A 24,627-nucleotide genomic window follows, 5' to 3' on the forward strand; every position below is an offset into this window, starting at 1 on the left:
GCACAGTAGCCCTAACTAGACATTTCGATGACGTCCTAATGAAAACGGGATGGGTGCCTGTGATGTCATAATAAAAAATGGGATGGGAGCCTATGATGTCATAATGGAAATGATATGACCTTGAGGTCAAAAGCCCGCTGCTTATTTGTTAAAGATTCAAAGGCAGATGAGATCTTTCAATAGGGAGAACGAAGCTCCTACTGGATCACAATGGAACCTGTGCGCTAGTGGCGTTGTTTGCTCAACGGAACGACCAGCGTTCGGGCGGCGGTGGAGGGACACAAAGTCTGAGGCTCAGCGAGAGAGGCCACGGCAACTGTCAACTGGGTCCAATGGTTGAGGAATTGAAATGGCAGTGAAAAAGATTAAGCTCACTTCCGCTGCCAAGATAATTTGCAGATGTGAGATGAAGACTGAAGGGCCGATTCACAGTAAATCGTGTTGGAGAATTGCCCAATTAGAAATGACAGTGTGTAATATTTTAGGTCACAAAGCAGTAAAACATATGTAAAGATAGTTTTAGGCCTTAAAATGTATTTTTGTCTCAAGACCTCCCTCCTAAAAGGTGAACGCACCTAGTAGGGCTACCAACACACTGCAATGTTATGGGACACGAGAGGAAAGACTATGATTCAACATTACTCCAGCATTTATTTAAACATTCAGGGATTCAAACGATTACTTTCAAACTGCTAGATGCCTTCATGCTGAAATCTTTACAGACTGGGCATGGGGGAAAACACAGAATAAAACAACGACAGCACAGCAATGTCCACATAGCATTGGAAACTCATTCTAATCCTCATTTAAGTGTGACTCACTGATTCAGTTTGACCAGACGAGATTACACAACAGTGGTTTATAGGCAGTCCGATGCCAAACAGTGTTTTGCGTCTTTAAATGAGACACTTCGGCATGAATATGACACCAACAATGAAATTATAACAAAGACATGATGTAGCTGGATCGAATCCCTGAGCTGACAAGGTAACAAATCTGTCGTTCTGCCCCTGAACAAAGCAGTTAACCCACTGTTCCCCGGTAGGCCGTCATTGTAAATAAGGATTTGTTCTTAACTGACTTGCCTAGTTAAATAAAGGTTAAACATTTAAAAAACTACACAAAAACGTTCCAATAACAAAATATGCAGTAATTCCTTACTGCTACTAGATGTCGCAAAACAAATTATTTTCCTTGTAAAAGAGCAAAAACAGACAAAGGCTAAACTCTCAGCAACCAACTGTTTGCCCTCATGGCTGTGCTCCGATCCTCTATACTTTCACTGGGAAAGGGACTCATTTGCGTGGGAGAAATGACAGGACACTGGTGTAGACAGAAAGAATGCCAATAGAGAAAATTCTCTAAATTCTCAGACTTACAAGTTACCAATTTGGTTGGAACATGGAATATGAAAATGTCAACCAGTCTAGGACAGAGGACATACATAATTCAAGAACCTTCCATCCATACCCACGAGTTTCACCTATTATATATGTCCTGGAAAACACATAGGGTCTTTCAATATACAGCAGTAGGCCAACTGTAGGTTAATACTGTATAAGAACAGATTTGAGGTATTCCCTCTGTGCTCCTCACACATTTTCTCTAAATTCTCTTTTGCACTCAGTCACTTACTCATGCACACACACACGCACGCACGCACGCAGGCACGCACGCACGCACGCACACACACACACACACACACACACACACACACACACACACACACACACACACACACACACACACACACACACACACACACACACACACACACACACACACACACACACAGACACACACACACATCCTCTCAGGAGGTGGTACTGCTGACTGCCCCTGTGTCTTCCGCGCCTGTCTTCTGACGTTTCTTGGCTCGGATCTCATTCATGGCCAATCCTTTTGTTGGCCACTGGTACTGAGGGAAGAGAGACAAATACATGTTGTTATGCAAAGAACAGAGCACAGATCATGAGGAGATGTGATACACTAAGGAATACAAATCAATACTGAGCCTCTTCACACTCAACCATGCCTGGTCGGCCTCTGGCGTATGTTTATCTATTTTTGTATTTTTTGTTGAACCTTTATTTAACTAGGCCAGTAAGTTAAGACTAAATTCTTATTTACAATGACGTCCTACTAAAAGGCAAAAGGCCTGCTGCGGGGACGGACGGGGGCTGGGATTTTAAATAAATAAATAAATACATAATATAGAACAAAACACACATCACGACAAGAGAGACAACACTACATAAAGAGAGACCTAAGACAACAACATGGTAGCAACACATGACAACACAGCATGGTAGCAACACAACATGACAACAACAAGGTAGCAACACAACATGGTAGGAGCACAAATCATGGCACAAACATTATTGGACACAGACAACAGCACAAAAGGCAAGAAGGTAGAGACAATATTACATCACACAAAGCAGCTACAACTGTCAGTAAGAGTGTCCATGATTGAGTCTTTTAATGAAGAGATTGAGATAAAACTGTCCAGTTTGAGTGTTTGTTGCAGCTCGTTCCAGTTGCTAGCTGCAGCGAACTGAAAACAGGAGCGACCCAGGGATGTGTGTGCTTTGGGGACCTTTAACAGAATGTGACTGGCAGAACGGGTGTTGTATGTGGAGGATGAGGGCTGCACTATATATCTCAGATAGGGGTAGTGAGGCCTAAGAGGGTTTTATAAATAAGCATCAACCAGTGGGTCTTGCGACAGGTTTACAGAGATGACTAGTTTACAGAAGAGTATAGAGTGTCCTATAAGGAGCATTGGTGGCAAATCTGATTGCCGAATGGTAAAGATCATTTATCCGTTCGAGAGAACCCTTACCTGCCAATCTATAAATGATGTCTCCGTAATCTAGCATGGGTAGGATGGTCATCTGAATCAGGGTTAGTTTGGCAGCTGCGGTGAAAGAGGAGTGATTACGATAGAGGAAACCAAGTCTAGATTTAACTTTAGCCTGCAGCTTTGATGTTCTGAGAGAAAGACAGTGCACCGTCTAGCCATACTCCCAAGTACTTGTACCAAACCACATGACCTTTGTTTTGGAGGTGTTCAGAACAAGGTTAAGGGTAGAGAAAGCTTTGTTGTAGAGTATTTAACACAACATCTGGGGAGGGTCCAGCTGAGTATAAGACTGTATGTGCTGTATCCTTAGCAGCAGAGGTGCCGATCAGATGACTGTACTTGTCACGGTAATTGGAGCTGGGAGAAACTGCCCTCTTCTGTGTATGTTTGGCTGTCTCCTCTTCCAACGCAGCTTGTTCCTGAAGTGCAGTGGACAGGTTCCACAATCAAAAACTTTCTTAAAGCAACAGCTCTGAACCCAACCTCAAATGAGTACTGTTAGAGTGAGTATATCTAAGGTGGAGCAAGACTCAATTGTGGGAAGCAGAGTGTCCTGTGCTGCTCTTCAGTTTTGTTCCTCAGTGAATGTGAGCGACTGTGTTTGTCTCCAGTCTTACTTTAAGTCTGCGCCTGTAAACAGCTTTCTGGGGGTCCCACTCCATTCCATTCTGGTAAGCCTCCAGCTCATCGTCGGATGGAGCAAACTCCTGCCAGATACATAGGATAAATTCAGTTTATTTTCATTTTGAATACATCTACTCAGTTATGCTTCTGGTAGAACGATAAAATGCACAGCACAACTGAAGGGAAGGGCATGTACAGAGCATTGGGGAATGATTTAGACCCCTTGACTTTTTCCACATTTTTGTTAAGTTACAGCTTAACAGCATTTTCGTCATACATCTACACACAATAATCCATCATGATGAAGTGAAAACAGGTTTTTTAGAAATTTTGCAAATGTACTAAAAGTAAAAAACAGAAATATCTTATTTACATAAGTATTCAGACCCTCTGCTATGAGACTCTAAATAGAGCTCAGGTGCACCCTGTTTCCATCGATCATTCTAGAGATTTTTCTACAACTTGATTGGAGTTCAGCTGTGGTAAATTCAATTGTGATTGGACATGATGTGGAAAGACACGCAAATCAAATCAAATTTTATTTGTCACATACACATGGTTAGCAGATGTTAATGTGAGTGTAGCGAAATGCTTGTGCTTCTAGTTCCGACCATATAGTAATATCTAACAAGCAATCTAACCTAACAATTTCACAACAACTACCTTATGCACACAAGTGTAAAGGAATTAATAAGAATATGTACATAAAATATATGAATGAGCGATGGCCGAACGGCATAGGCAAGCTGCAGTAGATGGTATAGAGTACAGTATATACATATGAGATGAGTAATGTAGGGTATGTAAACATTATATAAAGTGGCATTGTTTAAAGTGGCTAGTGATACATTTATTACATACATTTTTCATTATTAAAGTGGCGAGAGATGAGTCAGTATGTTGGCAGCAGCCACTCAATGTTAGTGAGAGCTGTTTAACAGTCTGATGGCCATGAGATAGAAGCTGTTTTTCAGTCTCTCGGTCCCCGCTTTGATGCTCCTGTACTGACCTCGCCTTCTGGATGATAGCGGGGTGAACAGGCAGTGGCTCGGGTGGTTGTTGTCCTTGATGATCTTTTTGGCCTTCCTGTGACATCGGGTGGTGTAGGCGTCCTGGAGGGCAGGTAGTTTGCCCCCGGTGATGCGTTGTGCAGACCTCACTATCCTCTAGAGAGCCTTACGGTTGTGGGCGGAGCAGTTGCCCTCGATTGTGCATCTATAAAAGTTTGTGAGTGTTTTTGTTGACAAGACACATTTCTTCAGCCTCCTGAGGTTGAAGAGGCGCCACGCTTCACCACGCTGTCTGTGTGGGTGGACCATTTCAGTTTGTCCGTGCGAGGGTTGACACGTTTAAATGTTTTACTCACGTTGGCTGCAGTGAAGGAGAGCCCGCAGGTTTTGGTAGCGGGCCGTGTCAGCGGCACTGTGAAGTCCTCAAAGAGAGCAAAGAAGTTGTTTAGTTTGTCTGGGAGCAAGACATCGTGGTCCGCGACGGGGCTGGTTTTCCTTTTGTAGTCCGTGATTGACTGTAGATCCTGCCACACACCTCTCGAGTCTGAGCCGTTGAATTGCGACTCTACTTTGTCTCTATACTGACGCTTAGCTTGTTTGATTGCCTTGCGGAGGGAATAGTTACACTGTTTGTATTTAGTCATGTTTCCGGTCACCTTGCCCTGATTAAAAGCAATGGTTTGCGCTTTCAGTTTTGCGCGAATGCTGCCATCAATCCACGGTTTCTGGTTGAGGAATGTTTTAATAGATGCTGTGGGTACATCACCAATGCACACCTACAGTGGGGAGAACAAGTATTTGATACACTGCCGATTTTGCAGGTTTTACTACTTACAAAGCATGTAGAGGTCTGTAATTTTTATCATAGGTACACTTCAACTGTGAGAGACAGAATCTAAAACAAAAATCCAGAAAATCACATTGTATGATTTTTAAGTAATTAATTTGCATTTTATTGCATGACATAAGTATTTGATCACCTACCAACCAGTAAGAATTCCGGCTCTCACAGACCTGTTAGTTTGTCTTTAAGAAGCCCTCCTGTTCTCCACTCATTACCTGTATTAACTGCATCTGCTTGAACTCGTTACCTGTATAAAAGACACCTGTCCACACACTCAATCCAACAGACTCCAACCTCTCCACAATGGCCAAGACCAGAGAGCTGTGTAAGGACATCAGGGATAAAATTGTAGACCTGCAAAAGGCTGGGATGGGCTACAGGACAATAGGCATGCAGCTTGGTGAGAAGGTAACAACTGTTGGCGCAATTATTAGAAAATGGAAGAAGTTCAAGATGACGGTCAATCACCCTCGGTCTGGGGCTCCATGCAAGATCTCACCTCGTGGGGCATCAATGATCATGAGGAAGGTGAGGGATCAGCCCAGAACTACACGGCAGGACCTTGTCAATGACCTGAAGAGACCTGGATCCACAGTCTCAAAGAAAACCATTAGTAACACATTACGCCGTCATGGATTAAAATCCTGCAGCACACACAAGGTCCCCCTGCTCAAGCCAGCGCATGCCAGGCCCGTGTGAAGTTTGCCAATGACCATCTGGATGATCCAGAGGAGGAATGGGAGTCTGATGTGGTCTGATGAGACAAAAATTGAGCTTTTGAGTCTAAACTCCACTCGCTGGGTTTGGAGAAAGAAGAAGGATGAGTACAACCTCAAGAACACCATCCCAACCATGAAGCATGGAGGTGGAAACATCATTCTTTGGGGATGCTTTTCTGCAAAGGGGACAGGACGACTGCACCGTATTGAGGGGAGGATGGATGGGGCCATGTATCGCGAGATCTTGGCCAACAACCTCCTTCCCTCAGTAAGAGCATTGAAGATGGGTCGTGGCTGGGTCTTCCAGCATGACAACGACCCGAAACACACAGCCAGGGCAACTAAGGAGTGGCTCCGTAAGAAGCATCTCAAGGTCCTGGAGTGGCCTAGCCAGTGTCCAGACCTGAACCCAATAGAAAATCTTTGGAGGAAGCTGAAAGTCCGTATTGCCCAGCAACAGCACCGAAACCTGAAGGATCTGGAGGAGGTCTGTATGGAGGAGTGGGCCAAAATCCCTGCTGCAGTGTGTGCAAACCTGGTCAAGAACTACAGGAAACGTATGATCTCTGTAATTTCAAACAAAGGTTTCTGTACCAAACATTAAGTTCTGCTTTTCTGATGTATCAAATACTTATGTCATGCAATAAAATGCTAATTAATTACTTAAAAATCATACAATGTGATTTTCTGGATTTTTGTTTTAGATTTTGTCTCTCACAGTTGAAGTGTACCTATGATAAAAATTACATACCTCTACATGCTTTGTAAGTAGAAAAACCTGCAAAATCAGCAATGTATCAAATACCCCCCACTGTATCTATATAAGGTCCCACAGTTGACAGTGCATGTCAGAGCAAAAACCAAGCCATGAGGTCAAAGGAATTGTCCGTAGAGCTCCGAAACAGGATTGTATCGAGGCACAGATCTGGGGAAGGGTACCAAGACATTTCTGCAGCATTGAAGGTCCCCAAGAACAGTGTCCTCCATCATTCTTAAATGGAAGAAGTTTGGAATCACCAAGACTCTTCCTAGAACTGGCCACCCGGTCAATCGGGGGAGAAGGGCCTTGGTTAGGGAGGTGACCAAGAACCTGATGGTCACTGTGACAGAGTTCCAGAGTTCCTCTGTGGAGAAGGGAGAACCTTCCAGAAGGACAACCATCTCTGCAGCACTCCACCAATCAGGCTTTTATGTTAGAGTGGCCAGACAGAAGCCACTCCTCAGTAAAAGGCACATGACAGCCCGCTTGGAGTTTGCCAAAAGGCACCTAAAGGACTCTCAGACCATGAGAAACAAGATTCTCTGGTCTGATGAAACCAAGATAGAGCTCTTTGGCCTGAATGCCAAGCGTCATGTCTGGAGGAAACCTGGCACCATACCTACTGTGAAACATGGTGGTGGCTGCATCATGCTGTGGGGATGTTTTTCAGTGGCAGGGTCTGGGAGACTAGTCAGAATTGAGAGAAAGAAGAACAGAGAAAAGTACAGAGAGACCCTGATGAAAACCTGCTCCAGAACGCTTAGGACCTCAGACTGGGGCGAAGATTCAACTTCTAACGAGACAACGATCCTAAGCACACAGCCAAGACAATGCAGGAGTGGCTTCGGGACAAGTCTGAATGTCCTTGAATGGCGCAGCCAGAGCCCAGACTTGAACCCGATCGAACATCACTGGAGAGACCTGAAAATAGCTGTGCAGCGACGCTCCCCATCCAACCTGACAATGCTTGAGAGGATCTGCGGAGAGGAATGGGAGAAACTCCCCAAATACAAGTGTGCCCAGCTTGTAGCGTCATACCAAAGAAGAGTCAACACTGTAATTTCTGCCAAAGGTGCTTCAACAAAGTAATGAGTAAAGGCTCTGAATACTTACTGTATGTAAACGTCATATTTCATTTTTTGGGGGGAATAATGCTGGAAAAAAAAAAAATGTAAATTTGCCAGAATACTTTCCGAATGCACTGTAAATCTAGTGACACTTGAAACTAGAACATAAAGAATACCCAAAAGAGGACTGACGTTCTAAAAAATCCTGATGTATCTGCTCTCCTAATCCTCTCAGAGAGAAAACGATGTTAGACCAGCGTCCTCTGCAACATCATGCCTCTAACAAGATAGGACGTCAGAAAAAGTTTACATGTAAAGAAAGATGTGCAACTGTTCCATATGATGTTTTATTGCATCGATCATGCTCTGTCGTCACTTACAATATGCTCCTTTCAATCTTTCCCATGGAATTGAACTTCCTCTTCGGTTGCCTACTGGCTTGAATGAATTCGGGAACCTCTTTCTCCATCTGAAAAAAGAGCTGGCGGTAAAACTAGGTTGATCTTTACCCACAAAAGACCACAACCATTGAAGAATTGGAAACAAAGTAGGGGTTTGGAGCTGGGTTGTCCAAGTTACTGACTGGACATTGATCTGAGTGAGCAGAAAATAACCCCGCAGACAGAACATAATCCTCCTCCTGCAGGCAGAGCCTCTCACCCTTCTCCTGAACTCGGCGTTCTTTTTCCTTCTCATCCTGCTGCATCTTCTTCATTCTTGCTGCCTGGTCTGTTGAGGGATAGAAAACAAGGTTATATGATTCAATTGTTTTCATACTGAAAATGTAGGCCTATTAACGTTCATACGAGTGGATATATGTCCTATACCACTGACTTTTATTGACTAGATATAATTTTGATTAGGTTGATATGACATGGCTTTGGATTTAGTATGGTTGAGTAAATAAAAGGATCGTATGCTATAGTTGCTTAGGTGTAATTCACATATCATTTCCCGATTAGGGACTACTAGTATAGCCTGCATGTGATTTACATATGAACTGTATCATATAATATTCATTATTATCAACTAACACAGACTGTAAAAGAGGCGGAGCTGCTTTGCATGAACAAACAGCTTCCCACGCAGCACTTGAATGAAGGATAATTTTATCCAATGAGTGCAATACAATAACAGATTTTTTATTTTTTTTACCAATCAGAGACATTTTATTGAACAAGGATGCAATTCACCTCAAGTGCAAATACTCGTATGTGACTGAATACCTTTCTGTACAGATTATAAAGAGGTTGGGAATACCACGTAAGGGATCCTGTAACTTTTCATTACAATCAACTAGTAAAATGACTATAGATTGATATTGCTGATACCTCGGTCCCTTCGTCAGGTCTCTTTGTCGCCCACTGTTGGAGGGTTTTCCATTGATTTTAAGATTAAGCCTAAGAGGTCCGCCATCTTGGACTGGATTGATCACTACCAGAAGCACGTTGTTTGAAAACATTCGTGGGGGATAATACGCATGCGCATATCAACAGAAATAATATTGAAATAAAATCTATTTTTATTGGTCATGTATACAGATTTGAAGATGCTTTCGCAGGTGCAGCGAAGTGCTTGTGTTTCTAGCCCCAACAGTGCAGTAGCTAATACATAGCAAAAATTAAATAAAGTATACACACATAATCCAGAAAATAAATAGAAATGAAGAAATATTAGAACCAGCAATGTCAGAGACCTGAATGTAAATACAGTAATATACATATAATGATGTGTCCGGCTGTAGGTAATAATACAAGAAACGTTCTAAGCAAAAAATGAAAGAAATAACACAACAAGAAAACAAAAAAGATACTAAAAAATGAGCTAAGAGCTAACCAATTCTTTCTTAGAATAATCAACATAACAGGCTATTTACTACAGCCTTCTAAGTCTGGACAAATTGTTGGTAGTGAATGTACTGAAATAATATATGTTGAATCATCTTTTTTGTTTTGTTTCTTGAGTTTATATACTGTGCCTTTTTGCTGTTGTATGATGGTCAATCTACACAAAAAAAACAGACAATAAATTGCAATATTCATGTTAAATAGCTTGTATCAATGAGAACATGTTTTTTTTCCCATTAAATAAATAAATATTCAAACATGAATTAAATTTGAAAGCATTACTATCCCTTTACTTTTCATGAATAAATAAACTAAGCGATTGATCAGTTGAAAGTAGGATGATGTCCTACAGTACAGGTTAAACTACGTATGAAAAGAGGAAATCTGTAAACAGTTGTGGAGGCCAGAAGTCTAGTATACCATGCAGTGTGTATACGGGTGCTTTATTGAACTTTGTATCAGTCAATGTGATTTCTCTGTCAAACAAATGGAAGGAGCAGCAGGTGAAGAGCTGGACAAGCCCCCTTGTCTGGGAGTCAGACACAGATCTGATCTGTCAGTTTAGATCAGTCTGTTCTGTCTAAAAAAAAGACCTGGTTGAACTTGAAGGTGCTTGGACAATGGAATCAGACAGAAATTCTGGTTTTCCAGTCTGTGCAGTGCATGTTTTTCAGAGTCCTAACACAAAAAGCTGTCATCATCTGAAACACAACAGAGCCTACTGGTCTGTTACCTTGATGTCTCTCCCTCCCCACTTCTCACTTTTACTCTGTAAAGGTCAGACATCCAGCTGTCTCAGAGTGTTTACTTCAACACAGAGGAACTGAGCAGAAGGAGAGACAGCAGAGAGGAGTAGGGTTGACAGACTGGTGACAGAGAACAGACTGAAAGGGGAAGATGGGGAAATAGACAGAGCGCATAGAGGTGATGTGACGTGCAGTGAGAGAGCAGGCAGATTCACCAGGCCACATCTGTACTAGTGCTGGCCGTTAGTCACTCACATTGTGTCTTGCGTCCTGTGGAAAACAATCAATTCCATAAGGTCGAGAAGAGCCTGTAAATGCATTGGGAAAGGGTGTGGCTCCATGAAGGTGTGGCTTTTTACATTTGAACAAAAAAAACTACTACTATTTAAATATGTGGATTGGGAGGCTAACCCTAACATTGAAATAAGACCATAAAGCACATTTTTTGTTTTCATGATCTTTTTCAACTATGTAGATGATTTTGACTTTGTGGGTGGCTCATCTAGTGGAAACCGCTCAGCTTTTGCCTCCAGGACAAGATTCATCCCAATACATTTCAAACTGCAGTGGGCAGAAAATCATTAAGAAAATAGGTGCTATGGTTTCAACAGAAACCACAGGCTGAATTAACTGAGACTTGCAAAGAGGGAAGAGAGATAGAAAAAGAAGGAAGGCATAGAACAAGGGGGTGACAGGCGCCTGGATAATGTACTGTGGTCTTGACAATGTCCAGGGGCATGGAGGTGGTGATGAGTGTTAGTGGTGAGCAGGTGGTGACCAGTCCATTTAAATCACACTGGCACAAGGTGGCAATGATGAATGTCTGGTCATCTCCAAAATATCCCTGTCCGTTGCTGCCATGGTAATGATTCTCTTGAGGTTCCCTTCACCCAAGGTTGTCAGCAAAATGCAAACCATCTTGTATTTTTTTCTCTGCCTACACAAAAAAGGATGAGCAGAACCCTTAATGAGTGACTGTGTGAGATGAGCCAAGTAATTAACATCAAATAATGCATATAAGAGATGCATTCAATAGAAAACCACTGGAAGATTTTCTCTAACCTGCTCGTAGCATGCCAATGAAATACTGCGCAATATTACCAAACACTTTTTTAGCCATTTAATGGTTCTTGGGGGAACATGGATATACAGAAGCTTGATATGATTTTAAATCAATGCAAAATCTTTACTTGATTTTTTCAGCTTTTTCAGCTCCAAAAGGCAGGCAGACCATGATAACTACAGTGTGTGTGTGTGTGTGTGTGTGTGTGTGTGTGTGTGGCCCTGCCAAGCTGCCGGTAGATCTGGTTGCATGACCACCAAATGACATATGAGGTATAATTTTCTTCTGATATTTTAAGGGCAAGCATACAGTAATACATTCAAGGCTTCTTTCTCTTTTTTCAGGTTTTTGTTTCTAGACACTAAAATATAAGTTATGCAGGCAATGCTAGTCTTAAGGAGCGATCTAGGCATTTATGTACATTAGGTGGATGCTTTTCAGTTCAACTTAGAGCCTGCTAATAAAATAGATAAACACAGAACAAAACAACATGTCAATCTGGTTAGATTTGTCGTTTGCTCACTTCAGAATCCAACATTTTGTCATATTCCAATATTCCATATTGTAGTATTTACATACACCAGTGATTAGAAGACAAACAAACCAGTATCAAAAAGCACAGAGAACACTCATCAGTAATGACAGGGGGATAACAAGTGTGGGACAAATTTCTCTCATTCCAAATTCACTAGTGCCCTGGAGCGTTTCCTGAGCCTGACCACAAACCAAGGTTCACAAACATGAGAGGTTCACATAGCAGGAGTACGTCCTGCTACTAGGAGTAATATCTACATGTAATTAACAGAAGTTAAATAGAGACAAAAATTGACTGAAAGTTATAATACAATTGGGAAAGAATAATAACATTTGGTAAGGAAAAACTACAATGAACTACAGAAATAGGCCAAGCAGCTGGGTTCAGGCTGCCCAATGAAACACCCAATATAATCTGCTTCCAACACTGTCTAAACACTGTCTAAATCTCATCCCCAGAGAAGTGCAAAAAAGCACATTGCATTTAATCAAATTCCAAATGATTATTTACAGTCATCCCCAGAATTATTGGCATCCTTGGTTAAGATGAGCAAAAAAGACTATAAAACTACTGAACTACATGTATATTGTATACTCAAAAAGCGTTATTTTATACTAATACAATTGGCCAGAGAAGGAGATTGTCTATCAAGTAAAATAACAAACGTGAAAAAGATAGGGGCATCCCTGTTTTCAATACTCTCGTGGCCAAATACCTCTAATTTCACGTCATCCAACAAATGTAAACACCTGGAGTTTGCTTAACAACATTGGCAATTGGATTGGAACCGGTGCTATGGTCAGATTACATGAAAATTGAGCTCTTCGGCCACACACACCAGTGGTGGGTTTCGTGTTGAAAGAAAGATGCATATGTGAAAAGTACCTCATACCTACTGTAAAATATGGTGGTGGATCTTTGATGTTATGGGGCTATTTTGCTTCCACTGGTCCTGGGGCCCTTGTCAAGGTCAACGGCATCATGAACTTTAATTAGTACCAGGATATTTTAGCCAAAACCTGGTTGCCTTTGCCAGGAGGTTGAAACTTGACCACAAGGGGATCTTCCAGCAAGACAATAACCCCAAGCACACATAAAAATAAACAAAGAAATTGTTAATTGACCACAAAATCAACATTTTCCAATGCAATGAGGTTCAAGTCCAGACAGTTTCTAGCCATCTCTGTCTCTGGAGTCAAACCCCATTGAAAACGTGTGGTTTGAATTGAAGAGGGCAGTCCATAAACACAGACAAAGGATATCAGGATCCGGAAAGATTCTGTACGGAGGAATGGTCTAAGATCCCTCCCAATGTTTTCTCCAATCTCATAAAACATTTTAGAAAAAGGCTCAATGCTGTTATCCTTGGAATGGGAGGTTGCAGGAGTATTGAAAACAGATTACAATAATTTTGACCCCCATATTTTTTACAAAATTATTACTTGTTAAACAAAATCTATTTGATGAGAAATTGTATTTGTATGAAATGATATAATTTCCCCATTTATTTTGCGTACAATACAGCTCAGTATTTGTCTTACTATTTTATACAGTCTTCTATGCTCATCTTTATCAAGGGTGCCAATCATTTCTCAATTCAGACACACTTGAGTTCACTCGGCTACCTCTCTCGGTCTGACTCATTCCCAGTGAGATAGAACACACAGAACATTACGGGGCGAACATTGCACTTTGAAGAATTCTTCATGTAAAGGTCATGATTTGCATGTTATGTGGGCTCATTTAAAATGTTAAAAGAAAGCAACAAAAACACATTGAACGACTGCTAGTTTACCACAGTGGGTTGTACCTGTTGTCTAAGGCTGAGGAAGAATGACCTACAGTACCTTTCATTAGAGGGTCCACTCTCCACAGTCTTTAGTGGATGAGTAAATAGGCTCTTCCAAAACAAGTAGGAAAAGCCTTAGTTGTCATTGTTATTGACGCAGAAATAGTTTTGACGTGGAGGACAATACACACATCACACAGACACAGACCCTGTCAGCGGGCTTGCAGAGAGTAATTAAAGTAAAGCTCCACAATGTGCCCGCCAGTGCAGAGCCTAGATCAGCCCGTCCCGCCTGCTAGTGCAAAAAGACTGCTTAGAGGGGCACTGCAAATCTACACAAACCACAAAAGCCATGCCACATTTACACCCTGCTTGGGCTGGTCTCTCTTAAAGGGACATGCACACAGTTTATACACAGAGAAGACACCTAGGAAGACACTGCTGTTAAAGGACACAGAGTGACGGGCCAGTCACATAAGGAGATGACAAGCCAGACACCTATGTGCTGCTAACCTTTGGCTCTCTGCTGGGTACTAAACGTCATAGCGACTCACTAACTGTGAAGAAAGAGTGTCTTATGACAGCACTGGTCACAAAGTCAGTGGGAGAGTGCAGAGCTGTGTCTCAAGTTGCTTCATGGCATCAAAAAGTTATCATCTCATTGTTGATAAAGTAGAGTGCAGTTTGCTTGACGATACTGAGGGCCCCCATTTAACTACCTCCTATCTCCAACTTTACCCTCATTGGTCTTTCTGGAAGAAACCAAACGCTCCATGATTTGGCCTCACATTTACGTCATTTAGCAGAGACTTTTATGCAGAGTGACTTACGGGGTTAAGTGCCTTGCTCAAGGGCATATCGAACGGATTTTCACCTAGTCGGTTCAGGGATTCAAACCAGCGACCTTTCGGTTACTGGCCCAACACTCTTAACCGCTAGGCTACCTGCCTCACCTTCTGTTTGTGGACATTATCAGTCAGTGAGGGATCTGTAATATATCTGATCTAATCATTGTTTTTGCACATTAAAATATAGATTTTTTTTCTCATACATGATACAATGCAATGCGCTGAATGGATATGCGCAAATACTGGAAGCACAATGTTGTTGAGGACATGCAGGTTGTTGATTATACTGGAGGGTGAAAGAGCGATGTTCCTCGACGCCATCACCTTTTCGTCATCTTTCTCTGACTCTGTCCTTTACTCCATCGGTTCCTCTTCATGCTCGTGACTCTTTCTTGGAGTGGGGCTTGTTTCCCAAGAGTGAGTCAATCTCAGCCACGGTCTGAGGAGTCATCTGTGAAATAAGCTGCAGGCATAACATGGAACGTCAGTTTAGGACTAGCCCAAAATCATTTGGTGATTGCTTGCTTGTTTGCTTAATCTAAAATGGAATCTTAAGTGACATTAAGGATGCCTAAAAATACAGATCTTTTTTGTATTATATAATTATTTGTTACATTTCATGCTTATGACAATGACATTAGTTTGACGAGCTCTGATTGAGTGTTCAGTGAAACGTGTAAAATCAGAGTGGTATGACGTTGAGGGGAGGGTGGTTACCCTAAGGGCACCCAGGTTTTCCATCAGCTGGTCAGTATTGGAGACACCGAGCAGCACTGAGCTCACTCCCTCACTGCGCAGACACCAGGCTACAGGAGGACAGAGAACAAGGAGAGAACACCGAGAGGGATCAGAGATGGAGGCTGAGTTGATGTGGCAGATTGACGCTTTCTATTTAAGTCTGCGTTTCAATTCGAAACAGTATGTTAGAGTGTCAGACAGAGACATTAGATAACAGAGATGGACAAAAAAACAGAGACGCATGTACAGACACACACACACACACACACACGTCGTCCATACCGATGGCCAGCTGTGCGGAGGTGCAGCCTAGTCTGTCAGCCATTAGGCGGAGCTCTTTGATCTTGGCCAGCTGCTTGCGTCCCTCCTCGCTGTTGACCCGCTCCTTCAGCCAATGGTAACCCTGCACCAATATTAGACAGAACAAACAAATAAATATTTAATTGTGTCATCCACAGTTGTAGGCCTAACGGGCAAAAAGTGGTATAGGAACTAAATAAATCCAATCAAGTAGAAAACACAGGAGAATATCCACTATTGAATTAATTGTATTTTGTCTGGAGAACTCACTTTTATGTTAGCCCTGGAGATGTCAGGTACACCCTCATTGTACTTCCCTGTGATCAGCCCACATGCAAGGGGAGACCAGGTCATTGCCCCTACACCTAGACAAGAGAGGGAGAGAGAGAGAAAGAGGGAGAAAGAGAAAGAAATAGAGAGAAAGAGAGCGAGAGAGAGAGCGAGAGAGAGAGAGAGAGAGAGAGAGAGAGAGAGAGAGAGAGAGAGAAAGAGAGAGAGAGAGAGAGAGAAAGAGAGAGAGAGAGAGAGAGAGAAAGCGAGAGAGAGAGAAAGAGAGAGAGCGAGAAAGAGAGAGAGCGAGGGAGAAATGACAATGTTTTAAGAGTTCTCTGCAAGCAGCATTGTGAGGACATCTGGTGCTGTTCGCTGGACTGTGGACGACTGACCTATCTTGTGGTAGAGCTCAGGGAGCTGCACCTCCACCTTGTCCCTCTTGAAGTAGTGATACTCAGCCTGCTCACATACTGGTGGGATCAGGTTAAACTGACGCGCCACTGAGTACGCCTCCTGGTGGCAGGGAAACAGAGTAACACCATCACCACAGAGCCATTGACGAACAGGAGCAGGTGTTGACTGAAATGTATTAGATAACAGGGAGAGATAACAGGGGACTCACCATGATCTCCATGGGACTCCAGCGAGAGGTGCCCCAGTACATTGCCATGCCCTGATTTATTACAAAGGTCATGGCCCGGACTATCTCTGCAAATGACATGAACCAACTTGTTACACGCTGGTAATAAACATACTGTAACAACACAGATATTACATGCTTAGAATGCAAACCTCAAGACACTTTTCCGAGTGCATATTAGACACCATAAAGGGTTGGGGGGGCAGAGCAATGAACACATGACATTGGAGTAGAGGGACTGGTGTGACTGTGACTGACCTTCCATAGGGCTGTTGACATCATTACGGTTGGCAAAGACCATGTCCACATAATCCAACTGGAGTCTGGACAAGGATCCTCTCAAACCTGCAACGTAATGGGCATCATCGTCATCATCGCCCTTATTGTCATTCTCACCACCGTCGTCATCGTCATCATCATCGCCACTGTGTATCCTTCATTTGACTGTACCTTCAATGATGTGCTTTCTGGAGAGTCCCCTTTCTGTCTCCGCCCTGTAGAGTGATGGAGTTCCAGTATAGTCAGGGGATGAATAGCAACAATACAGAGTCACTTTGCCAGAGGAATGGAGAAATAATGCCCCCCCCCCCCCCCCCCCCCGAGGATACTTACTGCCCTCCCCAGTAGATCTTGGTTGTCACGACATAACTAGAACGCCTGCCGGTGAAATGGGAGGAGAGGTTAGAGAGCACAAGAATGAAATAGAATGTATCCTTTCCCAACACAGTGACACGATGTCAACCACGGAGAAGCCAACAGCATTTGAAAAAAGATCCGGCGGTGATAAAGCTTCTATTTTTTTAAAACGATCTATGTAAAAAAAAAAAAAAATGTCTGTCTGTTCTTATGAAATTTGAAAAGCAAAGTTCACAGAAAAATATTTACGATGTAATATAATTAGACAGGCAGCTACTCATATGCAGATGAGTCACATTAGAAATACGGTTAATATCACCTCCATCCTTTCTTCTTGATGATGTTCCCTAGGGTGATTTCAGCCCTGTGGAGAGGAGAAGACGTGATGGAGTGACAATATGAACAAACGGCAATAAACAGTGGGGAGACTGAACGATGGACAGAAATAGAGGGAGTGATAGATAGAGGCAGGCAGAGTGTATAGAGACAAAGAGAAAGAACAGAAGAGAGCAGTGGAGGATGGTGTACAAAGCTGACCTGCCGGAGGCATACACCTCTGCTGTGTCAAAGAGGTTCACCCCGGCCTCATAGGCAATGGTCATCAGGTTCTCAGCCATCTGAGGGGACAAAGAGAGAGAGAGAGAGAGACTGAGACAGAGAACATTAGGGACAGACAGAGAGATAGAGACTGGGAGATAGAGACTGGGACTGAGAGAGGGAGAGACACTTTACCAGACTTCACCAAAGAAATTGTGAAAAACAGACATTGTCATCATACAAGAAACATGGTGTAGGGGACTCCTACAGTAAGTACACCTACAGCTCATCTCTTGGTCACAGTACTGTAGACTACTACCGACCTCAACCCAGAGTCTCTCAGATCACAGCAAAGTCACAGTCTACTTTAACAGAGCAATACTCAATCATGAGACATGAAAGCCAAACAAACTGAATAGTATTAAGACACGCTAAAGATGGAAGGAAAGTAGTGTGGAAACCTACCAGAGAACAATTAGCCAACAACAAATTCAATCTCTTTTAGACAACTTCCTGGACAAAACGTTTCACTGATATAGTGAAGGTGTAAACTTGCCAGTACAAAGCCTAAACAATACATTTGACCTCTCAGCTTCCCTATCAAATCTAAACATTTCAACCAGACAATCTAAGGAAATGTACAACAATGACAAATGGTTTGATGAAGGACGCAAAAACCTAAGAAAGGAATTGAGGAACCTATCCAACCAAAAACACAGAGACCCTGAAACCCTGAGCCTACGGTTTCACCATGGTGAAGCAGTAATTAAAAACAAGAACAGCACGTCAGAAATCAGCTCAATTTAATTGAAGAATCCATAGAATCTAACCACTTCTGGGAAAATTGGAACACACTAAACAAACAACAACATGAAGAGCTGTCTACCCAAAATGGAGATGTGTGGATAAACCTCTTCTCCAATCTTTTTGGCTCTATAACAAATAACAAACAGCAAAAACATATACATGGTATCCTAAATGAAATGATCAAATATACAGAACATACATTTAAATTGGCTATACTTAAACTCTCTAACATCCTCCTCAGCTCTGGCATCTTACCCAATACTTGGAATCAAGGACTGATCACCCCAATCCACAAAAGTGGAGACAGATTCAACCCCAATAACTACCGTGGTATATTCATCGACAGCAACCTTTGGAAAATATTCTGCATTATCATTAACAGCAGACTCCTACATTTCCTCAATGAAAACAATGTCCTGACCAAGTGTCAAATTGGCTTTTTACCAAATTACCATATGACAGACCACGTATTCACCCTGTACACCCTAATTGACAAACAAACCAAACCAAAAGTAAAGTCTTCTCATGCTTTGTTGATTTGTTGTATAAATGAAGAAAAGCGGTGTTGGGGGGAAAACATACGACATTATGAAATCCATGTACACAAACAACAGTGTGCGGTTAAAATTGGCAAAAAACACACATTGATTTCTTTTCTCAAGGTGAGACAGGGATGCAGCTTGAGCCCCACCCTCTTCAACATATATATCAATGAATTGGTGAGCACACTAGAACAGTCGACAGTACCCGGCCTCACCCTACTAGACTCTGAAGTCAATGTTTACTGTTTGCAGAAGATCTGGTGCTTCTGTCCCCAACCAAGGAGGGCCTACAGCAGCACCTATATCTTCTGCACAGATTCTGTCAAACTTGGGCCCTGACAGTTAATTTCAGTAAGATCATAAATACAAATTCCACCTAGACACTGTTGCCCTAGAGCACACAAAAAACTATACCTACCTCTGCCTAAACATCAGCACCACAGGTAACTTCCACAAAGCTGTGAATGATCTGAGAGACAAGGCAAGAAGGGCCTTCTACACCATCAAAAATAACATAAAATTTGACATCCCAATTAGGATCTGACTTAAAATATTTGAATCAGATATAGAACCCATTGCCCTTTATGGCTGTGAGGTCTGGGGTCCCATTCACTAACCAACAATTGACAAAATGGGACAAACACCAAATTCAGACTCTACATGCAGAATTCTGCAAAAATATCCTCAGTGTACAACGAAAAACACCAAACAATGCATACAGAGCAGAATTAGGACGATTCCCGCTAATGATCAAAATCCAGAAAAAATGTATTCAATTCTACAACCACCTAAAAATAAGTGATTCTCAAAGCTTCCTAAGCCCTCACCTACAGAGAGGTGAACCTGGAGAAGAGTCCCCTCTGCCAGCTAGTACGAGGACTCTGCTCACAAACATAAACAGAGCCCCAGGACAGCAACACAATTAGACCCAACCAAATCATGACAAAACAAAAAGATAAATCCTTGACACGTTGGAAAGAACCAACCAAAAAAACTGAGCAAACAGGAATGTTATTTGGCCCTAAACAGAGAGTACACAGTAGCAGAGGGACCACTGTGACTGACCCAAAATTAAGAAAATCCTTGACTATGTACAGACTCAGTGAGCATCGCCTTGCTATTGAGAGAGGCCGCCTTTGGCAGACATGGCTCTCAAGAGAACACAGGTGGAAACCAAGCTGCACTTCCTAACCCCCTGCCAACTGTATGACCATATCAGAGACACATATTTCCCTCAGATTACAAAGAAGTTGATAAACTCCCATATCTATTAGGTGAAATGCCATAGTGTGCCACCACAGCAGCAAGATCTGCGATCTGTCGTGGAGCACAAACACCATTGTAAATACAACCTATATGTCACGACTTCTACCGAAGGTAACTCCTCTCCCTGTTCGGGCGGCGCTCGGCGTCGCCGGTTTACTAGCCGCTACCGATCCCTTTTTCCTTTTCTGTTTGTTTTGTCTGTGATTCCTTTGTATATAGGGGACCTGTTGCCTGCCTTGGTTCCTGCGGGATTAGATTTGTGTGTATTGTGCTCGATTATATTTGATGTTGGTTGTTTTCACGATTACGCACGTGTATGTAAAGTGTCACGAGTTTCTGAGTATCGAGAGCGTAGTTTTGGGATTTTCGTCTGTGCCATTTTTGTATTGGTAGACTATATGATTAAACACTCTTCTCAGACATCCCTGCTCTCCTGCGCCTGACTCCTACACCTCTCCCCGAAACGCACGTTATCACACTATATCTATCCGTTTATGTATTTTCACTTTCGTACATAGCCAATAATATAACATTTGAAATGTCTATATTCTTTTTTTTTTAAATGGTGAGTGTAATATTTACCCTTCGTTTTTGATTGTTTATTTACCTTGTTTATTTCCTGTCTATTTCACTTGCTTTGGCAATGTAAACATATGTTTTCCATGTCAATAAAGCCCTGAATTAAATTGATAGAGAGAGAGAGAGGGAGAGTCTCAGCACCCTCAGCATCCTCAGACTGGGTTAAACATGGTGTCCCAAATAATTGTTACATACTACCAAACTCACCTCGTCAGAGATCTGCGATCCAAATGTCACCCAGGTGCCTACCGTCAGACAGACAGAGACAGACATACGGAGAGAGACAGAGAGAATCAGTTCTGTTACATTCCTCAGGGAGTCTATAATGCATATTGTTCTGGTCCATTTTGTTTTGTACTAACCCAGCCCCAAGCAGGACACACGCAGACCAGACTTCCCCAGGTTCCTGAGACAAAGAAAGACATGGGTTGGGAAGAGAAAATAAGAGGTATGAACATTTGTTATGGAAAGATGTACTGTATACTGTCACCTCAAAAGCTACCTACATTAGCACTTCTAGTGCTTCCAGCACAGTAGGTACATTCACAGAATGTAGTTCAGTTTCCTCAATTCCAAGGGTCAATGCCTACACCTCTCCACTAGATTTTTCAACACAATCTGCAGATACAAATTCTAAATAACTTTGGGTAAGGCCAATACATTTATTTTGTATCTGCTTGGAAATCTGGATAAGTGAGTGTATTTCTGGCTGTGATAAAATGATCGCCATTGCCTGAGTGCCCAGACGGCCAATATTGAACAGTTGACCTTTACCCTTCTCACATCAACAGTTCAGTGTAATATAGTGCATAGGCTTTAGCAATGGGAGGGCACTGGGTGGGTTCAACCCTACTCCAGATGAAGCTGTATATACTCAGCATATAAGTAATAACATGGGGCTGATTGAAATGGTTTATATGGTTCTAGAGCCCAGTGCTGGGCCTGCCACATCTGATTATCCAGACAGCTGAGTGTTTGAAGGGCAGGATGGAAGTGGGATCAGAGAGCTGCAGTGAGTTCTGGTCATGCAAGTGTGTGCCACTGGAAATTCTGTGGGTTTCGTCCTCGCCCTCCTCCTCTCCTCCACGCATGCTCTCCTCCACTCTAATAAGCCGGCTGGAAAGGCAGCAGAACTGCAGCGGAACTCATTGCTACTCGCCATCTTTTTATCTCCAGCGCCTCGCCCCTCTGCCTGTCTGCCTGCCTGCGTTCGCCACAAATAGCCTGATGGAAAGAGACAGACTGTCAGAGCGTTTAGATCCTGGCAGACGGGCAATGCTTTATTTTCCCTGCTCTTTTACTTGCCCTGGCAGCTATTTTTAGACGTATGCATATGTGTGCGTTTGTGTGCCATTGTGTGCGTGAATACAACAAATACATACGTGTTTTGTGTGTTTCTGTGTCAGTCACATGTACTCAAAGAATTGTGCATGATCCTGTATGTGAAGGGAGAGGGAGGATGGAGCACTTTATAATACATTGCATGAGTCATTCTTTATCCCCCACAAACTAGCCTCTGGGCAAAACACACTAACTCTCACTTTCAATACTGACAGGGATTCAAATCACAGCATACTGACCATATCAACACAGATATGACACTTTAGCTGATAACTACAAAAAAAAATGGCAAGCCTTTCCTTAACGCCCATGTTTTCGCCACTCCCACCCACATTTAAAAAAAAATACTATAGTTTACTATAGAATACTGTAGTATTACTATAGTGTTTTTGTAGTGTAGTGTTTTAGCGGACATTGCTGTAGTATTTACTATAGTTGTTTTTCTTTTTGCGGATATTACTGTAGTATACTGTAGCATTTACTATAGTGTTTTTTGCAGATATTATTTTAAAAACTATACTGTAGTATGTACTGTGGTGTTTTTGCGGCCTGTAGTATACTGTAGTATTTACTGTACTACTGTATCTTTGACATAGAAGTGTGGACTTTCTCCTTGATGAAACCTACTGGAAAAGTGATAAAGGAGCACATTTTCAATAACCTGTATTCTACAGTATACTGCTGTTTACTTCAGTTTACTACACAATTCTATAGTAAGTACTACACATGATCAAGGGATACTACAGTGTGTAGTATAGTATTCTACAGCAGGGGTCTTCAACCTTTTGTTGCCCAGGGACTCCTTACCAGGAAAACTGCCGACCCAGGGACACCCATTATACTCTAACGAAACGTAGTTTCCCCCACGTCTTGTCTTATCACCAGGTGAATGATAATGACGAAGAGAAGTAATCAACATTTTAAAGTGAATAGATTTGGTAGATAGTGTTTTTCATTATTTTGGCCTCCTGATATTATAATTGGAAGAGGAAGTATGAACTCTTAACAGGTAACTCCAAACACATTTTCTCAGTGAGCAGCTGTTTTGCTGGTAAACAAAGGTCAGCCATGTGTTGGCAAAAAATTAAGTCCATGTCAAGAAAGCTTACTAGCAGTCAGACGCAATTGCCCCACTGGTAGCCTATTAATGGATGCTTTAATAGGCATCTGCCTACGTCAGATACTCCAGTGAGTGTAATTGGCTACAATGAGTGTAATTTGCTCAATATTCAGAGTTTAAAAAATAAATCAATTCAACTTTCAATATATACAGTAAGAGTCAAAAGTTTGGACACACCTACGCATTCACAACAGCATTTCTTTATTTGTACTATTTTCTACATTGTAGAATAATAGTGAAGACATCAAAACTATGAAATAACACATATGAGATCATGTAATAACCAAAAATGTGTTAAACAAATCAAAATATATTTTATATTTGAGACTCTTCAAAGTAGCCACCCATTGCCTTGACATCTTTGCACACTCTTGGCATTCTCTCAACCAGCTTCATGAGGTAGTCACCTGGAATGCATTTCAATTAACAGGTGTGCCTTGTTAAAAGCTGGAATTTATTTCCTTCTTAATGCGTTTGAGCCAATCAGTTGTGTTTTGACAAGGTAGGGGTGGTATACAGAACATAGCCCTATTTGGTAAAAGACTGAGTCCGTATTATGGCAAGAACAGCTCAAATAAGCAAAGAAAAATGACAGTCAATCATTACTTTAAGACATGAAGGTCAGTCAATCCAGAATATTTCAAAAATTTTGAAAGTTTCTTCAAGTGCAGTCGCAAAATCCATCAAGCACTATGATGAAACTGGCTCTCATGAGGACACCACAGGAAAGGAAGACCCAGAGTTACCTCTGCTGCAGAGAATAAGTTAGTTAACTGAACCTCAGATTGCAGCCCAAAGAAATGCTTCCCAATTCAAGTAACACACACCTCAAAATCTGTTCAGAGAAGACTACGTGAATCAGGCGTTCATGGTCGAATTGCTGCAAAGAAACACACTTGACTTTGTTCTCCTTTGTTGTCCTAAAGGACGCCAATAATAAGAAGAGACCTGCTTAGGCCAAGAAACACAAGCAATGTACTTTAAACCGGTGGGAATCTGTCCTTTGGTCTGATGAGTCCAAATTTGCGACTTTTGGTTCCAATCGCTATGTCGTTGCATTAGATGAGCTGGCCTCCACAATCACCTGACCTCAACCCAATTGAGATGGTTTGTGATGACTTTGACCACAG

General features: G+C 42.1%; 1 protein-coding gene and 1 pseudogene across 2 annotated transcripts in view; both read right to left on the reverse strand.

The window, feature by feature from the left end:
* Positions 1-3,039: 3,039 nt before the first annotated feature.
* On the reverse strand, positions 3,040-11,483 carry LOC109872706 (sperm-associated antigen 7 homolog; annotated as a pseudogene).
* A 107-nt stretch (positions 11,484-11,590) lies between these two features.
* The window catches only part of LOC109873146 (voltage-gated potassium channel subunit beta-3-like), a 32,215-nt gene continuing 19,178 nt past the window's right edge, over positions 11,591-24,627 (reverse strand). For both annotated transcript variants that reach the window (XM_031808158.1, XM_020464710.2), the window contains exons 2-14: positions 21,399-21,442; positions 21,244-21,281; positions 17,843-17,922; positions 17,625-17,669; positions 17,282-17,326; positions 17,120-17,163; positions 16,928-17,014; positions 16,652-16,737; positions 16,422-16,542; positions 16,027-16,121; positions 15,739-15,859; positions 15,436-15,524; positions 11,591-15,181 (exon numbers count right to left, since the gene is read on the reverse strand). In XM_031808158.1, coding sequence (XP_031664018.1) covers positions 15,092-15,181; positions 15,436-15,524; positions 15,739-15,859; positions 16,027-16,121; positions 16,422-16,542; positions 16,652-16,737; positions 16,928-17,014; positions 17,120-17,163; positions 17,282-17,326; positions 17,625-17,669; positions 17,843-17,922; positions 21,244-21,281; positions 21,399-21,442 — 985 coding nt within the window. In that variant the 3' untranslated portion in view covers positions 11,591-15,091. The remainder of the gene's footprint in view (positions 15,182-15,435; positions 15,525-15,738; positions 15,860-16,026; positions 16,122-16,421; positions 16,543-16,651; positions 16,738-16,927; positions 17,015-17,119; positions 17,164-17,281; positions 17,327-17,624; positions 17,670-17,842; positions 17,923-21,243; positions 21,282-21,398; positions 21,443-24,627) is intronic.

The sequence above is a fragment of the Oncorhynchus kisutch genome, linkage group LG28, assembly GCF_002021735.2.
Source record: "Oncorhynchus kisutch isolate 150728-3 linkage group LG28, Okis_V2, whole genome shotgun sequence".
Taxonomy (NCBI): Eukaryota; Metazoa; Chordata; class Actinopteri; order Salmoniformes; family Salmonidae; genus Oncorhynchus; species Oncorhynchus kisutch.